This window comes from Saprolegnia diclina (genome assembly GCF_000281045.1).
Source record: "Saprolegnia diclina VS20 unplaced genomic scaffold supercont1.57, whole genome shotgun sequence".
Lineage (NCBI taxonomy): Eukaryota > Oomycota > Saprolegniomycetes > Saprolegniales > Saprolegniaceae > Saprolegnia > Saprolegnia diclina.
Window position 1 is genome coordinate 256986 of NW_008246124.1, and position 26814 is coordinate 283799.

At 62.0% G+C, this 26814-nt stretch overlaps 2 protein-coding genes across 2 annotated transcripts; one reads left to right on the plus strand and one right to left on the minus strand.

Annotated features, from left to right (window-relative positions):
* Positions 1-251: 251 nt before the first annotated feature.
* SDRG_13239 (hypothetical protein) lies at positions 252-3973 on the plus strand. Its single transcript, XM_008619316.1, has one exon. It carries the CDS (start codon positions 274-276, stop codon positions 3808-3810), a length of 3537 nt encoding a protein of 1178 aa, XP_008617538.1. The 5' UTR covers positions 252-273; the 3' UTR covers positions 3811-3973.
* Positions 3880-26665, minus strand: SDRG_13240 (hypothetical protein). The gene is made up of 37 exons (XM_008619317.1): positions 26405-26665; positions 25828-26363; positions 25738-25779; positions 25148-25680; positions 24996-25101; positions 24473-24941; positions 24341-24428; positions 23507-24293; positions 21935-23457; positions 18497-21886; positions 15457-18447; positions 15328-15408; positions 15112-15283; positions 14783-15057; positions 14501-14732; positions 14382-14450; positions 12713-14331; positions 12566-12668; positions 12188-12522; positions 11833-12145; positions 11594-11786; positions 10665-11542; positions 8678-10620; positions 8127-8631; positions 7644-8077; positions 6893-7602; positions 6814-6846; positions 6446-6770; positions 6260-6398; positions 5706-6219; positions 5091-5662; positions 4818-5038; positions 4732-4774; positions 4643-4685; positions 4522-4599; positions 4373-4476; positions 3880-4330 (listed from the first exon to the last, which is right to left on the minus strand). The coding sequence occupies exons 1-37, from the start codon at positions 26659-26661 to the stop codon at positions 3948-3950; spliced, it is 21039 nt and encodes a 7012-aa protein (XP_008617539.1). The 5' UTR covers positions 26662-26665; the 3' UTR covers positions 3880-3947.
* Positions 26666-26814: the final 149 nt, after the last annotated feature.

A 26814-nucleotide genomic window follows, 5' to 3' on the forward strand; every position in this document is an offset into this window, starting at 1 on the left:
TTGTGTTTGTGCGTGGGAAGAGACTGCACGCCAACTGGTCCAATCGATGCTCGTATGCATAGGGGTATATCGTGGAGAAGAAACGACGACGCAGCGTGCGGCATGGCGCCGACAACGTTGTTTGATTGTTGGATTCGGATTTGAGTTTGAGTTTGAGCTTTGCAGAAATTCAAATCGGTGCTGGCGCCAAACCGTCCAGTCCGGTTGGCGCGTCCGGATACGGTGCCACGGTTGGGCTGGCAGCGCAGTATCCGGAGGCGCAAGGGGCGGAGCATGTTCGTCGAGGAGGTCATCATCGACGGCTTCAAGTCGTACGCGACGCGGACCGTGGTCTCTGGCTTCGACCCGCGCTTCAACGCCATCACGGGCCTCAACGGCTCCGGGAAGAGCAACATCCTGGACGCGATCTGCTTCGTGCTGGGCATCACCAACCTCTCGGCGGTCCGTGCGGCCAACCTGCAAGAACTCGTGTACAAGCAGGGCCAGGCCGGCGTGACCAAGGCGAGCGTGACCATCGTCTTCAACAACAGCGACGCGGCCAAGAGCCCGGTGGGCTACGAGCAGTACAAGCAGATCTCGGTCGCGCGCCAAGTCGTGCTCGGCGGCAAGAACAAGTACTTGATCAACGGCCACACAGCGCAGGTCAGCCAGGTGCAGAACCTCTTCCACTCGGTGCAGCTCAACGTCAACAACCCGCATTTCCTCATCATGCAAGGCCGCATCACCAAGGTGCTCAACATGAAGCCGCCCGAGATCCTCGGCATGATCGAAGAGGCCGCCGGCACGCGCATGTACGAGAACAAGAAGCAAGCCGCGCTCAAGACGATGGCCAAGAAGGAGAAGAAGGTCGACGAGATCAACAAGATCCTCGCCGACGAGATCACGCCGACGCTCGAGAAGCTCCGGAAGGAGAAGCGCAACTACATGCAGTGGGCCGCCAACAACACGGAAGTCGAGCGCCTCACGCGCTACTGCGTCGCGTACGACTACACCAAGGCGCTGACGATCTCGAGCAAGTCAACGTCCGAGCTCTCGGAGCTGCAGGCGTTGCTCGCGGCGGCGCAGGCGAGAAAGGCCGAGCACGCGGCAGCGATCGACGCGCTCTCGGACGAGATGGACGAGATCCAGAGCACACGCGACGCGCAGCTGCAGGGCGACTTTGACGAGCTCAAGACGAAAGAAGACGCGATCGGCCGCGACGTCGTCAAGCTGCGCACGAAGGCGACCAACCATGCGTCGACCGTCGGCGCCGCCAAGACGACGGTGCGCACGCTGCAGGAGCAGGCGGCCGACCTCGACCACGCGATGGCGGCGCAAGAAGCGTCGATATCGACCTTGATGCAGCAAGGCGAGAGCATCGAGGCGACGCATGCGGCGCGCGCGCAGGCCGTCACGGACCTGAGCGGCGAGATCCAGGCGCTCAACGCCGGCGTGAGCAGCTCGAGCTCCAAGCAGTCGCTCACGGACCAGCTCGCAACCAAGACGCGCGAGCTCCAGGCCACCAAAACCCACATCCAGCAGCTCCAGCTTAAGCTGCAACACCACGTGACGTCGGTGGCCGCCAAGCAGGCGCAGTTGGCCAAGACCAAGAGCCAGAACAAGGCCATCGAAGCGAGCGAAGCCGCGCTCCTGCGCGACGTGCGCAGCCTCGAAGAGCAGGTATCGGGCCTCGAGCGCCGCTTCAACGTCGGCGCCGAGGCCGAGCTGCGCTCGAAAAAAGAGGCCTTGCAGCAGCGCGTGGGGCAGTTGCACCGCGACTTGGACGACGCGAGCGCGGGCGTCGCCGCCCGTCTGCGCTTCGACTTTGATACGCGGGCGGTCGACCCGAGCGGCGTCCACGGCATGATCGCCAAGCTCTTGTCGGTGCGCGACGGCAAGCATACGACCGCGCTCGAGATGGCGGCCGGTGGCAAACTGTACCAGATCGTGGTCGACAACGAGCACACGGGCCAGGATCTGCTCACGAACGGCAACCTCCGGTCGCGCGTGACCGTCATTCCGCTCAATAAGATCTCACGCCGGCCGCTGACGTCGCACCAAGTGGCGGCCGCCGAGCGCATTGCGCGCGAGAAGCGGGGCCACGCGTGGCCGGCCCTCGACCTGATCGAGTTTGATGACGCGGTCGCGCCCGCGATGGAGTACGCCTTTGGGTCGACGATTGTCTGTGACTCGAGCGCGACCGCCGAGGCCGTCACGTTCCACCGCGACGTCCGCGCGCGCACGGTGACGTTGGAAGGCGACTCGTTTGACCCGGCGGGGACGCTCCAGGGCGGGTCGGCGCCGAGCAACAACAATGCGATTTTGAAGCGCGTGCACGCCGTCGCAGCCATCGCCCGGGACCTCGAGCTCGCGCGCGCCGAGCGCAACGCTGTCGCCGACGAGCTCGACGCGATGCGCGATGACGCCAAGGCGTACGCCGACCTGCAGCGCAAGCTCGAACTCAAAGCGCACGAACTCTCGCTCTTGCGGCGGCAGATTCAGGAGACGTCGTATGCCCAGATCCAGGCCGAGCTCGCGCGCCTCGAAGCCGACCAAGCGGCGGCGACGACGGACCTCGCGACTGCGAATGCGTCTTTGCCGACGCTCGACGCTGCGATCCGCGCCCTCCAGGAGGACATTGCGTCGATGGCGACGGGCCGCGAAGGCCGGCTCAAGGCGCTCGGCGTGCGCCTCAAGGACGCCAAGGCGTCGCTCGTCTCGGCGGCGTCGGCGCTGCAGACGCACACGCAGTCAATCGCGGAGCTCCGGCTCGAACTCGACACGATGCGCGACGAAAAGGCGGCGCTGCAGGAAGCGCTCGCGTCGGCCGAGACGAGCTTGGTTTCGCTGCAAAAAGAGGCGGACAAGGTGCGCAGCGCGCTCGCGGCCATGGAAGCCAGCCTCGGCGAGGTCTCGGCGCAGCTCCAGGCGCAGCGCGCGAGCTTGGCGCAGTGCGACGAGGAGTTGAAAGGGCTCCAGGCGACGCTGGAGGCGCGCAAGAAGAGCGTGCGCGACGCAGACCTCGAGGCCAAGAAGATCGACGTGCGCATCGGTCGCATGCAAAAAGACACGTCGGCCGCGACGTCGCTCGTCGAGAACCTCCAGAAGCAGCACCCGTGGATCGCGACCGAGAAGGAGTACTTTGGCCGCGACCAGTCGGACTTTGACTTCAAGCGCATGGAGCTCGGGGCGGCCAAGGCGCGGCTCGCAGAGCTCAAGGACGCGCAGGGTTCGCTGGCCAAGAAGATCAACAAGAAGGTGATGGGCATGATTGAGAAGGCCGAGTCCGAGTACCAGAGCTTGATGGAGAAGCGCACGATCATCGAGAAGGACAAGACCAAGATCAACTCTGTCATTACGGAGCTCGACACGAAGAAGAACGAGGCGCTCGAAATCACGTGGCAGAAGGTCAACAAGGACTTTGGCTCGATCTTTGCGACGCTCTTGCCGGGCACGAGCGCCAAGCTCGACCCGCCGGCCGACGGCTCGATCCTCGACGGTCTCCAGGTCAAGGTGGCGTTTGGCGGCGTCTGGAAGGAGAGTCTTACGGAGCTCAGCGGCGGCCAGCGCTCGCTCCTCGCGCTTTCGCTCATTCTGTCGCTCCTCCTCTTCAAGCCCGCGCCCATGTACATCCTCGACGAGGTGGACGCGGCGCTGGACCTCTCGCACACGCAGAACATTGGGCAAATGATCCGGTCGCACTTCAGCCACTCGCAGTTCATCGTCGTCTCGCTCAAGGAAGGCATGTTCAACAACGCCAACGTGGTGTTTCAAACCAAATTCGTCGACGGCGTCTCGACCGTCGCCCGGTCCACGCCCCACGGACGCTAATACGTACTGCGTTGACTTCGTACTCTGTTCTCGTGGACGTTCTTGCCTGCTTTCGAGAGACGGTGCGGGCTCGATCACGCTTGATAGATTGAAAGTTCGATATGGATACATGGATGCAGAGCGACTATAAGAAGCGGCTACGTGGCGGGCTCGGCGTCTCGGACTTCGGTCGTCAACGTGTCGACGTCGACGGAAGCTTTTTGCCGGCGCGCGAGCTCGAGCACGACGCGGAACGACGGCAGTGGCGGGGCGTCGGCGGTCCGCACCTTGGCCAAGTAGGCGTCGGCGAGCGCATAGGACGTGGCGCGCCACCAGAGCCGCTCGATGTGGAAGCGGACGTCGTCGTTGTACTTGCGCTGGCAGATGCGCTTGTGCAAGCGCGCCTCCTTGATCTTCTCGAGGAGCACGCCGACGAGGATGAGCGAGATCGTCGTGCAGTTGGACACGACGATGATGACGGCGACTTGGTTGAGGTTGAGACTGCGGGCGTTGCCGACGTTCATGCGCACGAGGAGACCGGCTAGCGTGAATATGTGGACAATATTGTCTATCAAACGCGTACCAAAGAGCGTGACGAAGAGCTGCATCTGCGCCATGGCCGCGACCGCGTTGTTGGAGCCTTCTTTATACGGCTGCACCGCGAGCAAGATCGACATGTAGATAAAGCTAGCAAGGCGTTGGTTGCTACGACAAGAAGACGGTCTGTCCTACATGATGATGAGGCCGACAACGACTTGGGTGATGGAGCCCTGGCCGACAAAGACGATGACGCCGTTCATGAAGAGCTTCCTACGACCACAACGTGTCTTCCGCGCATCGTCGAGGAGCGTACCGGACAAGGTCGACGATTTCGAAGAACCAAAACTCGTCCTTGTCTACACCAAAACTCAGTGGCACGGTGGGACTATCGCAGATGGGTACAGGCGTGGTATATAAAGCCGACGCCGGCGACGACGCTCGGGTTCTACAGGTCGCGTGACGCACCGCTGTCAGTACGTCCTTCGTACCCGGAGGTTGCGCTTCATCATGTAGCGCGAGAGGAGGTCGTCCGCAAACGCCATGTTGCGCTCGTCCCAGTGCAGCCCGTTGGCCTCGTAGTCGACCTTCATCGCGTCGATCCACTTGGTGCGCGCGAGCTCGTGCTTGCCGTCCTTGAGCTGCTTCATCTTGGCGCGGACGCCGTCGTGGCGCTCGCGTAACAAGATGAGAAAGCACGTGAGCGGTACCCCTAGTCCCACGTATTTCAGTATCAAGCGTGTATCAAGCTATCAAGTGCGGACCGAGGATCCAGCCGACGCAGCCCACGGCGCCAATCGCGGCGCGAAGGTACCATTCGCTGCTATAGCAGAGGTAGTTCATGTCGGACACGAGGTAGAACCCGGCGCCGATCTCGAGGCAGTTGAAGAGGTCGAGGATCTTCTTGCTCACGGCCGGGTAAAACACGAGCGCGAGCCAGAAGAAGATCTTCCAGCACTTGTTGCAGTACGTTTGAAAGTTGAGCCGGAGCCGGAGCCGCGCCTGCCAGAGCCGCAGGTTCGTTCGAACCACTTGCTTGCGAATCGCCGCGGACTCGAGCACGTGGGTCGTCGGGCACTGCGTGTGCGTGGCTGCGTACGTCGGCAGGAGCGGCGCGGCCGCGTGTTTCTCAAAGACAAAGCGGTGGAGCCGCTCGGAGCGCGAGAGCGGCTCGGCGGGCACGGGCGCCGTTCCCGCGACCAAGTCGAAGTTTGGCAGGCCGCAGCGCGGGCAGTGGCGCGGGACCCGGTGCAGCTTGCGTCGATAGAGGAGCACGCCAATGCGGTACGCGCTGTACAAGAGCGCGAAGAAGAGAGCCGTGATCCCGAGCGTGAGCCTATACACAGTTAGAAACAGCAATGGGAGAGGCGGGAGCGGACTCGAAGTCGACGTAAAAGTTGTAGCGCAAGACGCAGTCAATGTGGGGGATCGCGAGGAAGCTGAAGTTGAACTTGAGGAAGAATTGCATGAAGACCGCAGCGTCGGACGGCCACTCAATGTCGTACGTGTCCTTAAAGCTCGCAAAGATCTGGAAAAAGCTCACGAGGATCTTGAGCTTCTCGGGGTTGATGCTCACGGGTGGCGGCCGAAGGCGCTTGATCTGGAAGAGGTTGGCCGGCGTCGCGCGCAGCTTGAGCGTCTTCCCCGGCATCACCCGCTTATAGAAGGTTGCGAGCGGCCGGAGCACGAGCCGCTCGAGATGCGACGGCGCGTCCGAGTCGGCGACGCTGTACTCGAACGGCTTGTCGGCCTTGGCCGCTCTGGCCTGCGCCATGAGGACGCGGTCGGTTCCCGCCCGGAGGTATAGAAAAGCGCCCAAAATGGCAACCGCAACAAGAAGCAGAGGCAGCATCATGTAGGCGTAGAAGGCATTGGACGCCGTCGGCAAGCACTCTACACAAGCATGAGACACAGAGGTGCTATTGTGGTGCACCGGTGCACGAGCCGTCGGCTAGCTTTTCGAAACCCGGGTCGCACGACGAGCAAAGCACGTTGCGGAAACCGGCGGCGCACTTGGCGCCCGGACTATTGACGAGCGCTTTGCCAATGTTGGCCTTGCACGCCGACGCCACCTGCGATAGCAAAGTCAGACCCCGGGGCACACACCGATGCAGCGTACCGAGCACGTGTAAAAGTTGTAGCCCGACGAGCACGTAAAGATACGCTCCGACGGCCAGTACGACTCGAACGTGGACGCGTTCAAGCACGACCGAATGCGCTCGAGGCGCGTCTCCGGTGTACCGCCGGGGCACGGGTCCCCGCTTTGAAAGGCCGAAGCGTCGTCGCAGAGCGCGCCCATCTTGGACGCCGGTGCATCGTTTAAGAAGAACCCTTGCTGCGTGCTCGGGTAGTCGACACCGGTGTACGCGACGCCGGTGCCGACGACGGTCGACTGGAGACACGTGGCCCCCATCGGACACGGGTGGCAGTTGATGCCGTCCAAACTAGAGCAGACATATTGGGCATGCGGATGTGGAGAGCGATTACCTAAAGCTGCCTTGGGGACACGGAATGCATTTCCTACACCCTAGTGGTCAGCGCACGACCAATAATTGTTGAGTCGTACCCGGCGTTGAGCGAGTACCCCGGGTTGCACGGGTTGACCTGGATGTAAATGTCGATGGCCAGTTGCCGGTCGTTGTAGAGCGTGCACGCCGCGTCGAAGTGGAACGCCGACGACTTGGCCGTCGCCGCCACCTGCGCCTGCGCAAACGTCACAAAGCCGGCGCTCGCGGCGATTTGCCCCGCCGGCGTAAAGTCGATCGCATAGCTTTCGCGCAGGTCCTTGTAGAGGCGACACGTGGTCTGCGTATCCAGCACGCTTCTGGCGCCGTAGTAGTCGACCGTCAAGATCGTCGGCCACGGCGTCGTCGACGCGTTGGGGCTCCACAGATTTGGACCGACGTTGGACGCATTGGTCGTCATGAGCACGCCGCTCGTGACGTTTTGCGGCCACCACCCGGCCGTGATGTTCATCGGGTCGGTCGCGAGCGACGACGGGGCCGAGAACGCGCACCCGGCGCAGTCGTACGCCGGTGTCGTCTCGTCAAAGCGCCAGAACGCGTCATTTCCGAGCGCCGCCGTGTTGCCGCTGCTCGTCAATGAACTGTGCACTATGCCCGACGTCGAATTCATGTAAAAGCCACCGCCGGTCGATGACGCGTTGTTGTCGATGACGTGAACGCCAATCATCGACACGGTGGCTTGACCTGTCGAATAGACGCCACCGCCCATCGTGGCCTTGTTGCTGCCAACTTGCCCGTCATTCGCGACGAGCTAGAGACCTGTTAGTGTCTTTTTGGAGCAGGAGGAGTTACCGAGGCCGCATCGCCGAGGTAGACGCCGCCACCGCGCACGGCGCTGTTGCTGAGGATCGACGTACCGTCCCACATGACGGCGGCGGCGTCGGCGAGGAAGAGCGCGCCACCGAGCGCCAGCGCCGAGTTGTTGAAGAAGAGACAGCGCTGCAGCAAGAGCGTTCCATTGGCCTGGGCGACGGCCCCGCCATCGGTGGCGGCGAAGTTGTGCTGGAAGACGCAGTCGACCACGTTGATTGTGGCCTGACTGTACATTTGGAGCGCGCCGCCGGAGTAGGCGACGTTGCGCTCAAAGGTGGAGGTCGAAATCGCCGCCGTGCACGTTTCAAAGTAGAGAACGCCGCCTTCGTTGTAGCCGTAGATGGTCACGCCGCCGTTGGCGCGGAAGGTTGAGTTGCGGATCGTGGTCGCCGTGTCGCGGCTCCCAAAGAGCGCTACGTCACCAAGTAAAGAAAACGAGTACGTGGAGGAATCCTACTGTACCCGAGCCGAGGCCGCTCGCGAGGTTGAGCTCAAACACACTCGACTCGACGCGCAGCGCATTCTTGAGCCCAATGTCCAAGAAGACAGCGCCGCCTTGGTCTTGGGCCGTGTTGCGCCGGACGACGGCGTTTGTGAGTGCGAGCTGCGACGCGCCGTCGAGGTTGACGCCGCCGCCGTTGTAGTTGGCGGTGCAGTTTTCAAGCAACGACGCTGCCATCGCGACGGTTGCCACGTTGGTGATGAAGAGACCGCCGCCAAACTCGGTGGCCGCGCAGTTGGCGACGGTGCTGTTGGATATGGACAGCGCCGCGCCGTCAATGTAAATCGCGCCGCCCGAGCGCGCATAGCCGAGTTGCAACTGGGAGTGTTCGATGACGACGCTGGTGAGCGCATCCTTGATGAGCAAGAGACCGCCGAGACTGGCCACGCTGTCGGGCGCCGTCACCGAACTCGACACGAGCGAGTTGGTAAGAACGACGTGGCTACCGCCCTGAATGTTGAACGCCTACACAACAACCCGTGATGTTCAGTCGTCGAGTCGACGGACGCACCCCGCCGTTGTAGTCGGCGTTGATGCGACTCTTTGAGACGGTGGTGCTGTCCAGAGCCACGTTGCTACCGAGGTCAATGCAAAAGGCTCCACCGTTGCCCTCACTGGCCGCGTTCTCGACAACGAGCAAGGCGGAGCCTGTCAAGGTGGTGTGCGTGATCCAGACGGCACCACCGTCTCGGGTGGACGCCGAGTTGTTGAAAAGCGTTATGTTGGACACCGTTAGGACGCTCGTGCCGTCCGGGATGACGTTGCTTTCGCCCGCAATGCGGATCGCGCCGCCGCCACTCGTCGCCGTGTTGTTGGCCAGCGTCACGTTGGTGAGAGACGACGACGACTGTTTGGCAGCGTAGAGAGCTCCGCCAATCACCGCGACGTTGTAGCTAATCGTGGCGTGCGACACGGCAAGGCGCGCCGCGACGTCGACGTACAAACTGCCCCCGAGGGTGCTTCGACCGCCGGAGACGTCGACCCCCGCGACGGTGGCGGTGGCCGCCACAAGGATGCCGATGTTGGTACCGTTGCCACACACAGAGGCGATGCACACGTTGTTGCTGGTGACGCTCGACGCGCCGCTGGCGCCGACGAAGCGTGAGACGCCACCGAGGGCGAGCCCGCCAAACTTGGCCGCTGTGTTTTGGGACACGACGACCGACGCGTGGGAGACGTCGGCGTTGATGAGGACGAGGCCACCGCCCAAGAGACCGGGGGTGACACGATTGCTGGTTACCGTCGTGGCCGTCACCGACACGGTCGCATTTATCATGTAGGCGCCGCCGCCGGTCGTTGACGCCGTGTTTTTATGAAGCGTGAGACGCTGCAGCGACGCGGTGCCATTCGACACGTAGAGAGCTCCACCGAGCGCCGCAAACCCTGTCGTCATGTTGACTGCCTCGAGCGTCGAGGTTCCCGTGATTGCACCGTTGCCGCCGCCGACGGCCGTATTGCCAGTGATCTGCGCAATGTCGGTGGGCGTCACAGGAAGGAGTGCGCTTGCATCTAGCGCCACACCGCCGCCATAGCCTTCGCTTGTACATGTCGAGATGACTAGCGCCGTGTGATGCAGCGTCGAGCTTGACAGAGCAAGTCCGCCCCCCGAGTTGACGCTTTTGCTGTGCGTCAGTTGTGCGTTTTGGAGCGTCCCACGGCTGTCACTGGCATAGACAGCGCCGCCGACGTCGGTGGCGCTGCACTCCGATATACTGGCGTCGATGAGCGTGAGCTGCGCGTTCATAGTGGCGAGGCCGCCGCCACGGGACGCTGTGCAGCTCCCGATGGTGGCGCCCGTGACATCGACGCGGCCCGTACCAGCGATGCCGCCGCCATCGCGACCGGCGCGGCAGAGGCTAACATCGACTTGACCGGTCACAGCTCCGTCCGCAATGTACAGACCACCCCCGTCCGTCGTTGCGCTGTTTTCAAGAATCGGCGACTGCACTAGCGACAGCGTACTGCTCAACACAGCGACGCCGCCGCCGGTGGCTTGACTGCTGCACCTCGATACGACAACTCCAGTCATGATGCTCGACGGACTGTTTACTGTCGCCACGCCGCCGCCGTTGACACCGGCCGAACAACCTTGAACGGTGCACCCGGTCAGCGTCGCGCCGGCCGTGAGCAGGACGCCACCACCGTAGCGCATCGCCGTGTTCCCGACAATAGTTGCATCGGAGAGAGCCGACGCATCCAAACTGACGCCGGCGCCGTCGGTCGCGCGGTTGTTGGCGACAGCGACATTAAGCGTGGTGGCGACCGACGCGCGCACGAGATGCATGCCGCCACCGGCGACGGCAGCCGAATTCCCAACGATGTTGGCCCCGACCATGTGCAGCGCCGAGGCATTGCCCATGATGCCGCCGCCGCTGTCCGACGCGATATTGAGCGCTGCCTCGAGGTTTGTCAGCGTGATCCTGCTGTTCTCCGTGTACACGCCGCCCCCCGCGCCTACGAAATCGAATATGAGATGCGGTCGAGCTCGGATGGCGTACGCGCTTGGTTCTGGACGACGGTAAGCGCGTCATCGGCCAGAATGGCCCCGGTGGCAGAATAGAAGTACATGCCGCCACCGGCCCCGAGAGCATGGTTGCTCGAGAAAGTCGACCCGCTGCTGTTGAAAACAAAGGCACCCGCGAGGTAGAGGCCACCGCCGTTGCCGGACGCAAAGTTGTCGAGCACAACCGTGGTAGCCCACGCAATTTGAGTATACCCGCCGAGAACACAGGCGCCGCCACCGTTGGTCGCGGCGTTGGCCGTGATTGGGACGTTGGTGATCGCGGCCAAGTCCGAAGACGAGCCATTGAGCGCGAGGCCGCCACCACACACGCTCGCCGTGTTGTGCGAGAGGACACTGGCCGAGTCGCCCGAGATGCTGCCGGTGTCCTGGGTGAAGATGCCGGCGCCGTACCCCGCGACGTTGGTCGTAATGACGGCGCCCGTCAAAAAGAGCCGGCTATTCTTGAGATAGACACCGCCGCCGAGACGCGCGGTGGCATTGGCGATGATCGAGTTGTTAAGTGTCATGACCGACTGGGCATCGAGGAAGACGCCGCCGCCGCTACCAGCCGCTGTCGTGTTTTGGAGCACGACGTCCGTAAACGTGACGCGCGAGCCGTGAGCGAGAAGCCCTGCACCATGACTCGCGCTCGTCGCCCGCTCCAGCGTTATACCGGTTATGACAAGCGCGCACCGCGTTATATCGAGCCCAAAGGTGCCGGTGCACGTCACGATGGTCACATTCGAGCCTCGCAGCGACGTGATTGTGACGCGTCGCTCGGTGAACACATGTCCGCAACTCGCCGCGCCATAGTTGCCAGGGTATACGAATACGGTGGTGTCGTTGGTGGCGACTTGCAGCGCTCGCGTGAGCCTACACAAAACACGTTCTTAGTGGCATGTGCGTCGTTGCGCAGGGGCGGACGTGGCAAATGGCTTGGCCGCGGTGCCTGCGATTTCCGAAGTGCTCATCATTGCGCCTGTGCCCAAGGCGTCGTCGCCGGCATTGGCATCGACGAGCAACACTTGCGAGGACGGTAGCCGGCAAATGTCGTTGTCGCAGACCTTAGGGTCGACGCAACATACGAGGCGGTTGCTGCAGTCCTCCCCCGTGAACCCTACGTCGCCGCGTCATTTCGATTTTACCATAATAAAAGAGGGTACCGAGGTTGCAACTGCACGTGCCGTCCGTCCTGCAGCGACCATGGTCGGTGCAAATGACACCGGCGGTCGTCGGGCACGTCCCAGCCGTCGCCACCGGGGCGTCCGTGCTGGCAATGTACCGAATGGAGAAACCCGATTTGGTGACCGAGGCGTCCGATCGCAAGGTGATCCGGACGGGCAGCGCGCCGTCGCTCCAGATGAAGAATGCACTGAGGCGCGTGCAGCCGCCGGCCCAGAGAACGCGCGACCCATCGTAAGGGAACTGTTCGACGCGAACACTGTCGTGGTCGCACTCGGTGTCGAAGCGGAGCACCTAAACTTCGCGTTGAGAGCGCGAACTATACGTAAACTGAACCTCGAGGCGCAGGTTGCTGAAGGCGACCGACGGCGCAATGGTCCATTGCGTAACTTGGTTGTTGGTGTAGGCAGTTTGCGCGACGTAGCCATAGGCGGCGGTGCAGAGACTGTCGGACGTGGCCGTCGTCGCCAACGAGGCGGTGACACCGACGCTCTCGGCGCCGTGAACGTCGACAGATTTGAGGGTGTACGAGTAGGTCGTTGATGCCGTCAAGCCCGTGTCCGTAAAGTGCGGTGCTGAGACTGTCGCTAACAAGGTGCCACTGCGGTACAAGGCGTACCGATCGGCGCCCTGCACCGGCATCCAAACCAGCCCCAGCCGCGTCGACGAGGCTAATAACAATGTCACACAGTGCAAACGCAGCGTCGCACGCACCGCAGGCGATCGTCGGTGCCGTTGGCGCACCGTTTCCGCTGGGTGTCTTGAGCGACGCGCTGTAGCTGGCAGGACTCTCGTCCAGTTGAAGGTTGACAGCCGTCTACTCGAGAAGGATGAAAAAGGAGAGACCGAACATCGCCGTACCAGCGTCACGGTATACGTCGTCCCGGTGCTCAGCCCCGTTAACGTCGTATTGAGATCCGTGCCGGCGGCGACCGTTTGTCCCAGGCCCGAGTTGACATTTGTGTACATCACTCGGTAGGTGGAGAGCGCGAGCCCCCCGAGGCTTGTCGGAGGATCCCACGCGACGAGCGCACTCGTGCCGGCGGGCGCAACGCTAACAACCACAACGTTGCGCGGCGCCGACGGTTTGGCAGAGAGTATCGTCTTGGTCAACGTAACCGAGCTCGACGGGGAGGCTCCGACAGCGTTGATAGCAACGACGTAGAACGAGTACGCCGTGTTGGGGGCCAGGTTGGGTACGATGCACGACCAGATCAAGCCGTCGCAGACCGTCGTGCTCGGAAGCTGTACCAGTCGAAACGAAGTCACGGGGGAGCCGCCTTCGTCGATCGGTGAGAGCCACGACAGTTGAAGAGAGCCGCCGTAGGCGACAACGAGCGTTGGCGCTGCCGGTGCTACGGGGGCCGTTGGTAGCTGGGTGACGGCCGCGTTGAGAGCGGACGGAGCACTCGTGCCGACCGGTGTCACTGCCGCTACGCCAAACTGGTACACGGTACTCGGATCCAAGCCTGCGACGACGACACTACTTGATGATGACGCCACCGTAAGCCGACGGGACGTAGTAGGCGGCGTCGCTGCTTGACTCGCAAGAACCTGCGCGTACGTGACGTTGATGACGTTTTGGCCGTTGGCAAACACCCGATATGTAAGCGCCGCGGGATCGACGCCGCCAAGATCAAGCGGGGGCCTCAGCTGGAGACTCACGGCGCCACCCGTGGCCGCGACGACTGTTGGCATCGCCGGCAACTCCGGCGGCGACGGCTGTCCCGAGGCCAAGAGCGCGATCGGCGACTGCTCGCCGGACCCAATCATGTTTTTTGCCAGCACTTTGAACCGGTACGTTGTGAGAGCATTGAGCCCGTACGCGATATAGAATGGCTCGACCACTGCAAACCACATAAACGGGCCGCCGGCGCCGTCGTCCCGCGCGATGAGATACGAAAGAATCGGCGAGCCGCCGCTGTCCGCCGGTGGTGCCCACGCCACTTCGATGCGACCGCCCGTCGTCGTAACGTTGTACGGCTGGATGCAGGGACCAGGGACACTGGGCCCCGTCGTTGAAAAGTTCCACGGCGTCGACCACAGCGACGTGTTGACGGCGTTCGTCGCGCGCAGACGCCAGCCGGTCGTCGTCGATGTCGCGAGCCCGGCCATGCGGTACGCTGGGCTTGGTCCTGTGTACACGGACGTCCAGCTGCTCGTCGGTGCGTCTTGCATCTGAAGCGTATACGAGTCGATGGACGCGCCACCCGTGTCGAAGGGCGGGCTCCACACCATCGAGAGTCCCGCGCCTGTGGCCAAGACGACGCCGAGATTCTCGGGAGGTCCAGGCGTCGACATGACCGTTGTCGTGAAGGAGGTGGCTTTGCTAAACACAGGGGCATAGCTGCTGCAGCCAGACACTGCGTTGACGGCGACAACGGCCACAGCGTACAGCGACAAGGGACTGAGGTTTTGGACGCGGATCGGTGCAGACGCCTGCAGCGCTGTTGGCGACGACCGAACGAGTGCCCCGACGGCTGATGCATTCAACTAAGATCTACCGTCAGCGAAAAGTCGACAATAGTACCCACCGTGGTGTTGGATCCGTTGGCGAGGTTCAACAAGAGAACTTCGAAACCAGTGACAGGAATACCACCTAAGAGATGCTGTGAGGAACAAGAAAAGCATCGACGATAAATGCAAGACCAGTGTCGGCAGGGGACGAGGCAGTGGCGTACATCGCGCCGCCCGTGACGACGGTCAGCATCGGTGCGGGTGGCACGGCCGGGTTGGTCGGATATATCGTCGTCGCGGTGATGACGTTGCTCATTGCACCGACCCGGTAGCCGGGTACTCGAAGCTGCGTTGCGTAAGCGTTGGCTTGCGTCACGGTGAAGAGCGAGCTTGTGACGGCGCCACCGACGGTAAACAACGACGTCTACATGGCAGGTGAGTGCTTCGCGTTATCAACATGTATGATATTCGAACCCCGAGGAGGATCGCGTTGCCCGTCGCGAGCACTTGGCGGCAGTCCATCGACGTCGAGACCGATGTAGCCGTGGCACTCACGTTGAACACCCCCGGTAGCAGCACGGGCCCCGCAGGGTTTTCGGCGAGTACGAGGAACGAGTAGTTGGTCGACGCCAGCAGCGGGGCCACGGCAAAGCGGGTTTGGGTGACGAGGCCCGCACTGTTGGCCTGCGCAAAACTCGACGCGGACGCTGCCTTGAAAAACACGTGGTAGCCGACAATTGGTGCGCCGCCTGCCCACACAATCACAAGGTCAGGAACACCATATACATGCGTATCACTCGCACCCGTGTCCAGCGGCGGTGCCCACGTCACGGTGATGCTGCCGCCGGTTGTTGCCGTCGGCGTCGACGAGAGAATCGGCGGCCCAGGCAACGTAGCACTGGTCGTGCTCAACGACGCCACGGCGCTGTAGGGCCCCCAGCCTTGCGTCAGCGCAATCGGGACGGCATTGAAGCACTAGAACCACTAAATTAGGCTCGAGACGACCGATATTGTCGTACCTGAATCTGAACAGGGTACGCTCGGCGAGCGACCAAGCCCGTGATGACAAACACCCGCGCGGCGTTGCCCGTCTCGACAACCTATCGATGACAATAATGTACACATTGTAGGGGCGCGTTGGACGCTACCTGCACCGTGTTGGAGGCATCGGTCCACTGCACGCGGTAGTTGAGAATCGGGACGCCGCCCGTGTCAAGCGGCAGGTCCCACTGTAGCGTGAGAGCACCGCCGGTCGCCGACGCCACCGCTACGTTCGTCGGTGCCGTGGCCAGCGACGCCGCGCCGGTCGTAAAGGTGACGTTGGGGCTTCGTAGACCGTAGCCAATGAACGCCGACTGCGCGGCAGCGAGGCTGAGCGTGTAGGTCGTATTGGCCAGGAGACCGCCGATCCAGATACTGGGATTGTTGAGGTACGGCACGATCATGGTCGTTGAAACGCGCGTGAGTACGTTGGTCGTCGTCACTGAGAAGCTCGAGATGGTGGCCACCGCGCTGCCTCGGTTGATGGGTAGCTTGACCTGCAGCAGCACAGCGCCACCCGTCACCATTATAACCGACGGCGCTGGCGGGGCACCGGGCGCCGAGCTCGCATTTCCATTGTTAATCGTGATAAACACCTGCTGGATGTCACCAAGCACAGCGCCACCAGCGTACATGCTGAGAGCCACCGTGAAGCCGAGGCTAGGATAGCTGTAGATTCTGGTGTTGCGAATCGTAATGTTGAGGAGCGTCGGTGTGAGCTGGCGGTCGCCAAAGTCGAGCGGTGTCGTCGGGAGGCGGTAGTTGGTGCCCGGTGCAGCGACCTGCGCGTTCGAATCATTATTTGCTGTTTTCGCCAGCACTTGGATTGGTGTGCTGGCGCCGCTGTAGCGCAACACCGGGATCGAAAGCATGCCCACCGTGTCGGCGACGTCGTAGTTGGCGGCAGCAAAACGCACCTTCCCGGCGTTTCCTGCGTCCAGTAGCGTCACGGTCATCGTTGCGTTGTTGGCACCGATCGAGGCGCCGCCCGTGGCGCTGACCAGTTGCAACACAAACGCCGACGGGATCGCGCGATAAATGCCGTCGTTGCGGATGCCGACGGGAACAACCACCGACGCCGTACCATCGGGAAAGGCCACGAGGAGCGTCGACTGCGTAGGCGCGCTCGCGTTCAGCACAAACTGAGTCCCCAGGTGCGTCGTGTTCGGTGCTTGCACCGCGACGGTGACGTCACCGATGGTGCCGACAGCACGCTGGAGGACGACGGTAAGCACCGTTGCGTTCTTGATCACCGACGCCGCCGATGTGTTGAAGGAGAAGACACCGGGCGAGCCCGAGGCCGTGGACACCGTCACAGGGGGCGACCACGGTCCCGAGGCCGCTTGATTGGTCGACCATGCGCGGACTTGCACCGTGTACGCGGTTTCGTACTGCAGACCTAAGAGCGTGAGCGCAAGGGTGTTTAGCGTGCTCGCAGAGACGGTTGGCACGCCGGACGGACCCGCCGCCCGCAGCTCGTAAACAAGGAGTGTCGAGCCCCCCGTGTCCAACGGAGCTTGCCACGCGCAAGTAATGGTGCGCGACGTCACGGCGGTGACGCGCGGCGCCAACGCCAAGGGCCCAGGCGCGTTCGCCACGAGCGTCGTCGCCGAGGCGCTCGGACTTTGACCACCGAGTCCGAGGCTGTTGAAGCACGCGTACGTGAACGAGTAGGCTGTCGATGCGTTGAGACCGTACGCCGTTGCGTTGGCCGAACCGTTGAGCGCGCTCACTTGGGCCGCAGCGCGATTGCCTTGGTACAAGACAAACGACAACTGCGCGCCGCCGCCCGTGTTGAGCGGGACGGTCATGAGAAAGGTGGCGTTGCCGCCAAACACCGACATGAGAACTGGCGGTGTCGATATGTCTCCGGGGACGCTGAGCTGCGTCGTTGGCGTCGGCACGGTAGCATTGACGCCGGCGCCCACTCGGTTCACGGCCTGCACCGACAGCGTGTAGTTGGTTCGCGACAAGAGAAAATTGGCTTGGAAGGTCGGTGTCGCAGTCACCACGGCCTTGATGGTGCTGTTGCTGAGCATCAGCGTCGCGAGGTAGCTCAGCACGGGCACGCCCCCCGTGTCGGCCCCGGGCGACCAATTGACCGAGACCTCACCGCCCAAGAGTGCAATGTTGAACGATGTGCAAGCGGACGGCACAGTCGGCGTTGACGTTGTTGCCGTCAGAGCGCTGCTTTGGTCGCCATATTGAAGGCCGTTGAAGCCAACGACAATGTACGAGTACGCCGTCGACGCGGTGAGGCCACCGGCATCGATGTACATTAGTGTAGTCGTAGCTTGGCCGATGCGCGCGCCATTGCGATATACGTAATATACGTTCACGGGTTGCCCCCCCGTGTCGAGCACTGGATCCCACGCAAGTGTCACAGCGCCACCCGTGGTGTTGACGACGCGAAGGCTCCTGGGGGCGGTCGGTGCCGTCGTCGATGTTGTCGTGACGACGGCGATCGGGCTCGGTGCACTGAGACCCACGGCATTCTGGGCCTCGAGTAGAAACTGATATGAGGTGCTTTGAGCGAGTCCGTAGACGACATAACTCTGGTCGCTGGTGTTGGCCAGTAAGATCAACCCCGACGAAGTCACTTGGTACAAAAGATACGTCTGGATCGGAATACCCCCCGTGTCCATTGGCGGCGCCCACACCAAATGCAAGGCGCCGCCCGTTGCCTCTTGGAGTAGCGGCGCCGACTGGTTCAGTGGCAGCGTCGCAAGCGACGTCGTTGCGGTCACCGGTGGACTCGCCTCGAGCTTGTCAATGCTGCCGTAGCAGTACGACGCACTGTTGTACGCAATGACCTTGAGCGTAAATCTTGTGTTTTGCGTCAGCCCGCAGAGGGTCGTGCTAAGCGCTGGGGATGGAACGACGGCGCCGACGCTAAAGTTCGTCGCCTTCTCAGCGCTGATGAGCACATGGTACTCGACCAAGGGAAGACCGCCAGATGAAATCGGCTTCGCCCACTGGACAGAGAGACACCCGCCTGACTGCAGCTGCGTCGGGTCCAAGGCAAATCTTTGCGGCGTGGTTGGGATCGACGGGACGCTCGTTCGCACGTACGTTGGAGGGCTGAGATCACTGGTTCCCTGGGCACAACGATACGATGAGACGGAAGTGAAAATTCGAGCGACATACATTGGCGTTGGTGACAGTGTACAGCAGCTGGTACCACGTAAGGGCCGTCAGTCCGCTCACTACGATTGTATTCTCGGCGGCGTCAAACTGCGTGAGCACCGTCGTTATCTCGGTCGTAACCATAGTGCTGTTTGTCACGTTGATGTAAAGTGAGTAGGTTTGAATCGGGACACCGCCCGTGTCGCCCGGTAGCGGAAAAACCACTTGAAAGACGTCCGGGCCGACAGCCGGCGTCGTCGCAGGCAGTAGCCCAGTGGGCCGAGAGACGTTGCCCGTGGAGACGTCGATCGAGGCAGGCACACCGGCGCCAGCAGCGTTCAGTAGTCGGACCGCAACCGAGTAGTTGGAGTTGGCGGTCCAGTTGAGCCCGACAAGGCGCGCGCAGGACGATGCGCTCTTTGCATTATCAACAAGTATCAGGCCCGAGGCATCAAGGATGCGGTTGCCCGTGCTCGGAGCACCGCCCGTGTCGAAGGGCGGTGCCCAACACACGGTCACCGTACCACCGGTTTGAGTCGTCGTCGTGATGTTTCGTGGTGGTCCGGGCAACGACACGGGCCCCGTCGTGTAGCTGGTCGAAAAAACAGTCGACGCCCCCATGGATGGAAACCCCGCCGTGTTCCACATCGCACTCGAGACAGCGTACGAAGTTAGCGCACTCAGACCGCCGATGACAAAGGTCGGTGTCGTTTGGTTCTGCACGCTGAGAACCGTCATGCTCGGTAACTGGTACGTCGTCAAAGCGTAGAAGGCAATGGTTTGGCTTGCACCGCCCATGTGCAACGGCGGCTGCACAGCGACCGTGAGGAGACCGCCGGTTGTGTTCACGAACACTGGCGGCAACCCCGCGTCGTTCGCACCCGAAACGTCACCTTCGTCCAGCAGCCGCAGCGAGGCCACAGAAAGCGACCCCAGCCGTCCCAAGCTGCCAGCACCGATCTGCAGTTGAATGGTCGTCACTCGGTACGGCATGTCGTAAAGATCATTGGGAATTCCTCGCACCACGAGCACAGCGGACGACTGGCCATCCGCAAAGACGACAGTCGGTGACCCAAACGCTACCATCGGGGCGCCGACAACCGAGGCGGCGACGGTGACGGCGCGGCTAAAGCCACCGGTGCGCACGAGCGAAAGCTCAAAGCTGGTGGCGTTTTCGTTCAGCGTATACACAGACGACCCGAACGCGACTTTGCCGTCGTCGCCAGCGTCGAGGAGGTATACGGTACACGCTGCATTCGCGCCGACGCTGCCCGTCGCCGAAGTCATGTCTGTGAGCGTCACGGCAAAGCTGGCGAGGTTGTTGTACACCGTGTCGTGGAAAATTGGAACCGAGAACGACTGGAACGTGATGCCGTCGGGAAACTCCACCGACGTCGTGCTCGGCAGCGCAAAGTCGACATCGAGCAGCGCACTGATCGCCGTCACAGTTACGTTGCAGCCAATGTCACCAGCTGCCCCGTTTGTCCGGAGCACTGTTATCGAGACTGTTCCTTGGTCTTCCCGCACCGATATTGTCGCTGACGCCATCTGAAGCTCACCCGGGTTGGCTTCGTCCGTCGTAAAGCTCACGGGCGCCGACCAGGCGCCAAAAGACACGACATTTTCGGCGGCAACTTGGACCACATACGTGGTGGCTGCTACGAGACCATCAATCAGAATTGCCGACACTGACGTAGAGAGGGTTTGGAGCACTCCAGCGTCCGACGCGACGGTAACGTTGTACCCGAGAATCCCCCCCGCGTCGCCCCCCGTGTCCATCGAGACCGCCCACGACAGAGAGAGCGTTCGATACGACTTGGACGACGCTGTTAGACCCGTCACAAGCCCCGGCGCCGATACGGTCGTTGTCATGACGTTGAGCACGGGGCTGTGTACGCTTTCGCCCGCAGCATTCACTGCGGTCGTCCAAAACTGGTACAAACTCTCGGCAGCAAGCCCGGGAATGGTGACGGCAAACGCTTGCGTCGCATTCTTGTAGACGTGAGTGACCAGCGCCCCCGTCGAGTCGAGCTGATATAAGCGCATGTCAACGCTGCCGCCGCCAAGGTCGAGTGGGAGGCGAAGCCAGAAGTCCACGCTGCCTCCCCGCACAGCATGCTGCTGTGGCTCCAACGGCACGGACGGCACGGACAGCGGAAGAGTCGTCGTCCGAACCGTTGATGGCGTGCTCGACCCGGTGCTCGTGCTCACGCTCGCCACGATATCGTAACTCGTCGAGGCACTGAGACCGTAAAATGACGAATTTGCCTGCGTCGTTGTCACGTTCGCAACCACGCCCGACGCCGTTGTGACGACGAGGATCGAAAGTGCACGCAGCGGCTGACCACCAAGGTTGTCCGGCGGACGTAATTGTACCAGGAGCATACCGCCCGTGACTACCAGTACCGAAACGACGGGAGGCTGCGGCAAGTCTGGCGTCGCCAGCGTTGACGCAGACACCGAAGCCGCCCCGCCTTCAAAGTGCGCGCTCCTTGCCGACACCGTGTACAAGTAGGTCGTGCCGTTGGAGAGGCCGTTGGCGTCCGTGAAGAACGTCATGTTGAGTTGCCCAGAGATGAGAAGAGCGTTGCGGTAGACGTTGTAGCCCACAAGCTCGTCGCCGCCAGTGTCAACGGGGGGCTGCCACGCCAACGCGACGAGCCCGCCTCCAATCGATGCGACTTGCAGACTCTGAGGCGACGTCGGTGGTGTCGGTGCGCTCGTCGTTGCTTGCAGAGGATCGCTCCAGCTGCTTGCGCCGACGATGTTGACAGCGGCGACCTGAAAGATGTATATTGTTGACGACGAGAGCCCATACACCTGGTAGCTTTGAAGCGTCGCTGGCAACGCTGCCAAGACGACCGTTGTTGAGCCAACGCGGCGAACCAGAGTGTAGTTGGTGACTTCCGAGCCTCCATTGTCATACGGTTGACCCCACGCAATCTTGACGGCGCCGCCGGTAGCACCCACTTGGACAACAAACGTTGGTGGTGTCGGTGCCCCGGGGTCCAGTGTGCGCACAAACAGCTCGGGACTCGGCATGGAGTCGGCATCGCTGCGACAGGCCGACACCGGGTTGAGGGCCACGATGGAAAACGCGTAGAGCGTGTCGTTGGTCAAGCCGGTAATGTTGAGCTGGGACACGGGCGGCACGGCATCAGACAAGGCGACGTCCGCAACGACCGTCGACGCGGTCCACTGGACAACGCCAAACACCGACACGACATTGGCGCGCAGGAGCACTTGGTACCCTGTGAGCAGCGGTGTGCCACCAAAGTCAGTCGGCGGCGTCCAACTGAGCCAAACGGTGCCCCCCGACACGCGAACAAGCACGGGAGTCGCCGGCGCACTCGGAAGGGACATGACCGAAGCCGTCAATACCGTCTGGGAGCGGCTCGGCAGGCTCGCACCCTACACACAGTTTGCGCATGGGCGTTATGTTTCGACCAAACACTGTACCAGCGCGTTTGTCGCCACCGTGTAGACGCTGTACGCAGTGTTGAACGCCAAACCGTAGATGGTACACGAGAGCTGAAGCCCCGAGCACGCGCGCACCGGCGACGCCTTGCCCGACGCCAAGTATAACGAGACGTCGAGAATGGGGCCACCCCCCGTGTTCCGTGGCAACATCAGAGTGAACGACAGCGCGCCGCCCGTGGCGTTGACTTGGACCGGTGTCGGTGGCGACGACGGCAACTCCATCGCTGCCGTTGTGACTGGAACGTACACTGGCGCACCCGTAGGCATGCTGGGCGCTGTGATCGCGCTGACGGCAAACACGTAGCTCGTAACGGCTGCCAGATCGTACGCAACGTAGGTCGTCGTCACGGGCAGTGTCACAGTTGGAAGTCTCGGTGCCGACACGACGTAGCCCGAGAGGGGGTAGCCCCCCGTGTCGTTGGGCGGCGCCCACGTCAGCGTCGCAACACCACCGCCAACGTTGCTCACCGACGCGTTTTGTGGCGAGCTCGGTGGTGTCGGGGGCGTCGTTGAAAACATCTGCGCCGGTGTCGCTGGTCCGACGCCTGCAGCGTTGGCCAGTGCCACCTGCACGACGTAGTTGGACGATGGCGTGAGGTTGTAAACAACAATCCCTGGTCTCAGCGACGTGACTACGATTGGCGACTGGACTACAGTGCCCGCAACACCCGCGACGGATACACGGTAGACACTCGTGGGCGTAACGCCGGCGACAGGCGGCGACCACTGCAGCGTCAGTGTGGTGCCCGTAGCTTGCGTCATCACGACGGTTCCGCACAGCATTGGCACTTTGACGATGCTCGGGTCGTCGAGGACCGACACGTTGACAACCACGGCTGGCATCGGTGGTACGTTGCCCACCGGGAGAAGACTGAGCACAAGCTGGAACTTTCGACCGCTGGGGTTGTACTGTCGACTCTGCGAGATGTTGGTTACCAAAATCACGCCCGTGGTCTGTCGTGGAGCAAAGACCACTGACGTTGGTGGCACCCCGACGTCGACCCCAACAATCGCAGTGCCGTTCAAGGGAGTCACCGTAGCATTGAGGAAACCACTCACACCGCCGACACGAGCCAGAGCAATCGACGCAGTCGACGCATTTTCGTAGAGAACGACGGTAGCCGGCGCCTGGATCGATCCCGAAGACCCATAAAGGTACACAATGGCCGTCGTCGAAGCATTCTCCGCCGATGGCAGGGTGATGTTGATCGTATGCGGGACATCAGAGACCACGAGGCTGTTCCACGTCTCCAGCGTCAAGGCATGCGTCACGTTCCCAGCGTCAAACGTGATTGACGGGGTTGTCGAGGTCGTGGCCGAAAACGTGCACTTCGTCGCCGACCCTGTCGTGGTGCACACGGGATAGAGTCCAGTGGGAGCAGTTGACACCGAGAACGGCACGACGAGCTCCCCTCGAGCTCCGTACAGTCGCTCGAGCGTCAGCGTTGTGCTGTTTCTGCCGTCCATCAAGTAAGCCGCCGGCATCACAAACGACGCCACACCTAGAGTGATCTTTAGTTTCGAAGTCGCCTCGGAGTATGGGGCGCCAACCTGGTTGGTCAAGCAGAGTTGCAAATTGAGCTGTCGCCACGGGGCTGGCTCCTTGAGGCGTGAGAACTTGCAGGGATACGTTGTAGGTCGTCGCAGCGTCGAGGGCGGTGAGCGACCACACAGTCGAGTTGGCCGCCGACGCTGGTACCGTCGTATTGCGAACGACGCGGCCGGCGAGCGACACGGTGGCTTGAAACAGCCACGAATCTTCGGTAAAGTTGGCCGGGGGCAAGAGCGCGAGGCTCAACGTGAATGTCGACGCAGCGAGGAGAGAAGCACTCGGGAGCCCCGGCAGTCCCGTCGTCGTGGTTGCCGTTGCCATTATGAGGTTGCTTTTGCCGGCGTAGTTGCTCGTCCAGACGACGACGGTGTACATTCTTGATGGCGTGAGACCCCCAACGGCAAAGCTCGACGCCGTCGACGGGATCTCAAGCATCGGCGACAACGGCATCGGTGCGTCGATTGGATACCAGAGAGCGTAGTGCCACAAGACGTTGGTGCCGCCAGTGTCGCAAGACGGCGCAAACGAAAACGTTAGCCCCGTCGCCTGGGCGCGCACCAATGAAATCGAGGGTGCCATCGGTGGCTGCATCACCGACGTCACGGTCGTCGTCGACGCGGACGGTCCCGCGCTCACCGAGTTGACAGCCGTCACCGTGTACTCGTACGTAGCTCCAGCGAGAATGCCACCACAGTCGGTATAAGTCGTCGCGCCCGACACGGAGCCGACGACGGCACCGTTGCGTGCAACCGTGTACTGAAGCGTCGACGAGCCATCGCCCGAGTCCTACGATGACAAGTTAAAACTGCCGGCGTGGATGAACGTCGACGCACCAAGGGAAAGCTCCAGAACACATTGATGACACCACCCGACACGAAGGCGGTGGAGAGGTTGAGCACGGCGCTCGGTGGCGTCACCGCGCTAGCACAGAGTTGAAATGAAATGGAGAGCGCAAGGGAGAGTACCTCGTGAGCACGACAATGGGCGCCGAGGCCGCACCGGTACCAAGTGCATTTGAGGCCACCACAGTGACTGTAAAGTACGTCGACGGCTGAAGCCCGTATAACGTGCAGAAAAGCGTGCTGCTGCTGCACGCGCCAACGACGTTGTCGTCCGCAAGTACGGTCGCCGAGTACATGAGCGCGTCACTCTGCCCCCCCGTGTCCTCGGGTGGACGCCACGCGAGCTGGAGGGCGGTGCTTGAGACGGACGCAATCGCAATGCTCGTCGGAGGACCGGGTACTGTCGCATTCGCCGTCGTCAACAGCGCAAATGCTGCTGGCGACACCAGCCCAAAGATGTTGCGGACCCGGATTGTCACTTGATATATGGTGTTGGCCAGAAGACCCGAGATCGTCGCGACGGGACTTGGTGGAAGCGGTAGCCACGTCGGCGATACTGACGCGCTGCTTGCATTCACTTGCATTTGGTACTCTACAGTGCATCATTCGCGTGACCTTTGTGTGGTCGGCATCACGATCGCGATACCAGTGAGCACGCCGCCACCGCTGTCACTCGCATACACCCACGCGACCACCGCCGTACTTGCCGTGACGTTCAGAGCCGTGGTTTGCACCAGAGCCGCCGGCAGCCCCTACGCAAATATCAAGAGACGCTCGATATGGCATAGCATCGTGTACTCCTTGCGCAGTCGTGGCTTGCAGCACATTGCTGCGCTCGGTGGTATTGCCGAGGCTCGTGAGCAGTTGTAGGGCAATCGCGTAAGTTGTCGACGCGTTGAGACCGGCGATCGTCGCCACAACGGCACCCGTCGTCGGGAAGAGCACCGTCGTAGCGCTGCCGACGATCGGGGTCGCCGTAACGTACACGCCGAGAGGTGTCGCGCCTTCCAAATCGTTGGGCAAGAGTACTTGCAGCGTGAGGCGAGATGCCTCCGCCGCCACGAGATACGCGCCGAGGGACCGACTGCTGGGCACTTGGGCGGGCGGGATGGTGACGCGAAGCGCGTCGCTCCTGCGTGCAGAGTTGTCACTCGGACAGAGCGCGAGCTCGTTCATCGCGATGACTTGAATATCGTATGTCGTCTCTGGCACCCACGCTTGCCCCGGTGCCGACTCGTACAAGTAGGCATCGGTGATCGACGTGAACGCGGCCTCCATCATGGAGCCGTTGACGCCGACGTAGATGTGGTAGCCAAAGATATCCGAGCCACCTGCGCAGCCCAAGAGGAGTATCGTAACCCGATTCATTATAACAGTAGAGAGCGTACCCGTGTCGAGTGGCGGTGTCAAGCGCAGTTGAATAAGACCCGCTGCCAATAAGAATATATGAGATAGCAGACTACATTTGAAACACGCACCGGTGGCCGCCACGAGCACCGGCATCGGGCAGATGCTCGGGTACGTGACGTCGTTCGTTGTCACGACGAGGGGGTAGCTTGTCGGGCTTGTCCAGTTGCCGGCGTTTGTCAAGGTCACCGAGATAAAGTACTCGGTGTTGGCAAACAGACTGTACACGGTCGCAGATTGCGGCCCCGATTGCTTGGTCACAGGTGCGAACGGCTCGAGGTCGACGGCGTCGGCGGTGACTTGCACCGCATACTCGATCGGACGCCCGCCCGTGTCTTTGGGGTAGAGAATGCTAATGTTGACGTACCCGCTGTCGACATGCAGCGCGACGGGTGCTGGCGGCGTCGCCGGCGCCGTCGCCGCCGTCGTCGTGGCCAAGAGGACGTTGGCCAAGTTGGTGTTGACCACGTCAACCACAACGACGATGTACGTCGCGTCGCAGACAAGGCCTTCGAGCGTATAGTCGCTCGTGATGCCGAACGCGTGCCCTGTCAGCGACCCGTTGACGTACACGAGGTACATCGAGTCGATCGTCGCCGGCGTAAACCTACCGGCGTTCAGCACCAAGAAGCTGAATGCAAGCAGTACCAATGGAAGGTCATGTGGCCGCCGCCGACGTCGAGGAGTGCCATTGGCGTCGCGTTCGCGTACTGGGACGGGAGCGCGTACGCCCCCGGCTTCGTGATCACATCACTTGCGTAATACGCGGAGCCGCTGCCAGCATCGTACGAGTAGGAGCCACTGCTGCCGGTGTAGTACGAAGAAGAGGACGACGACGAAGCGTAGGCGACTGCAGTGAGGCACCACACAAGCACGGCGGCCGCGACGAGCGCGAGTCGGGCCATTCGCGCTGGAAAGGTTCTGAGCGTCAGGATCCTTCGATATTATAAGGACTAGGCGACCAATCAGAGGCGTCGCCAACGGTCGACAGATTAGCGCCGACACTAGTTGCAATCTCCAGCGCGTCGTTCTGGCCGCTGCGGCAGTCAATAGCGCGT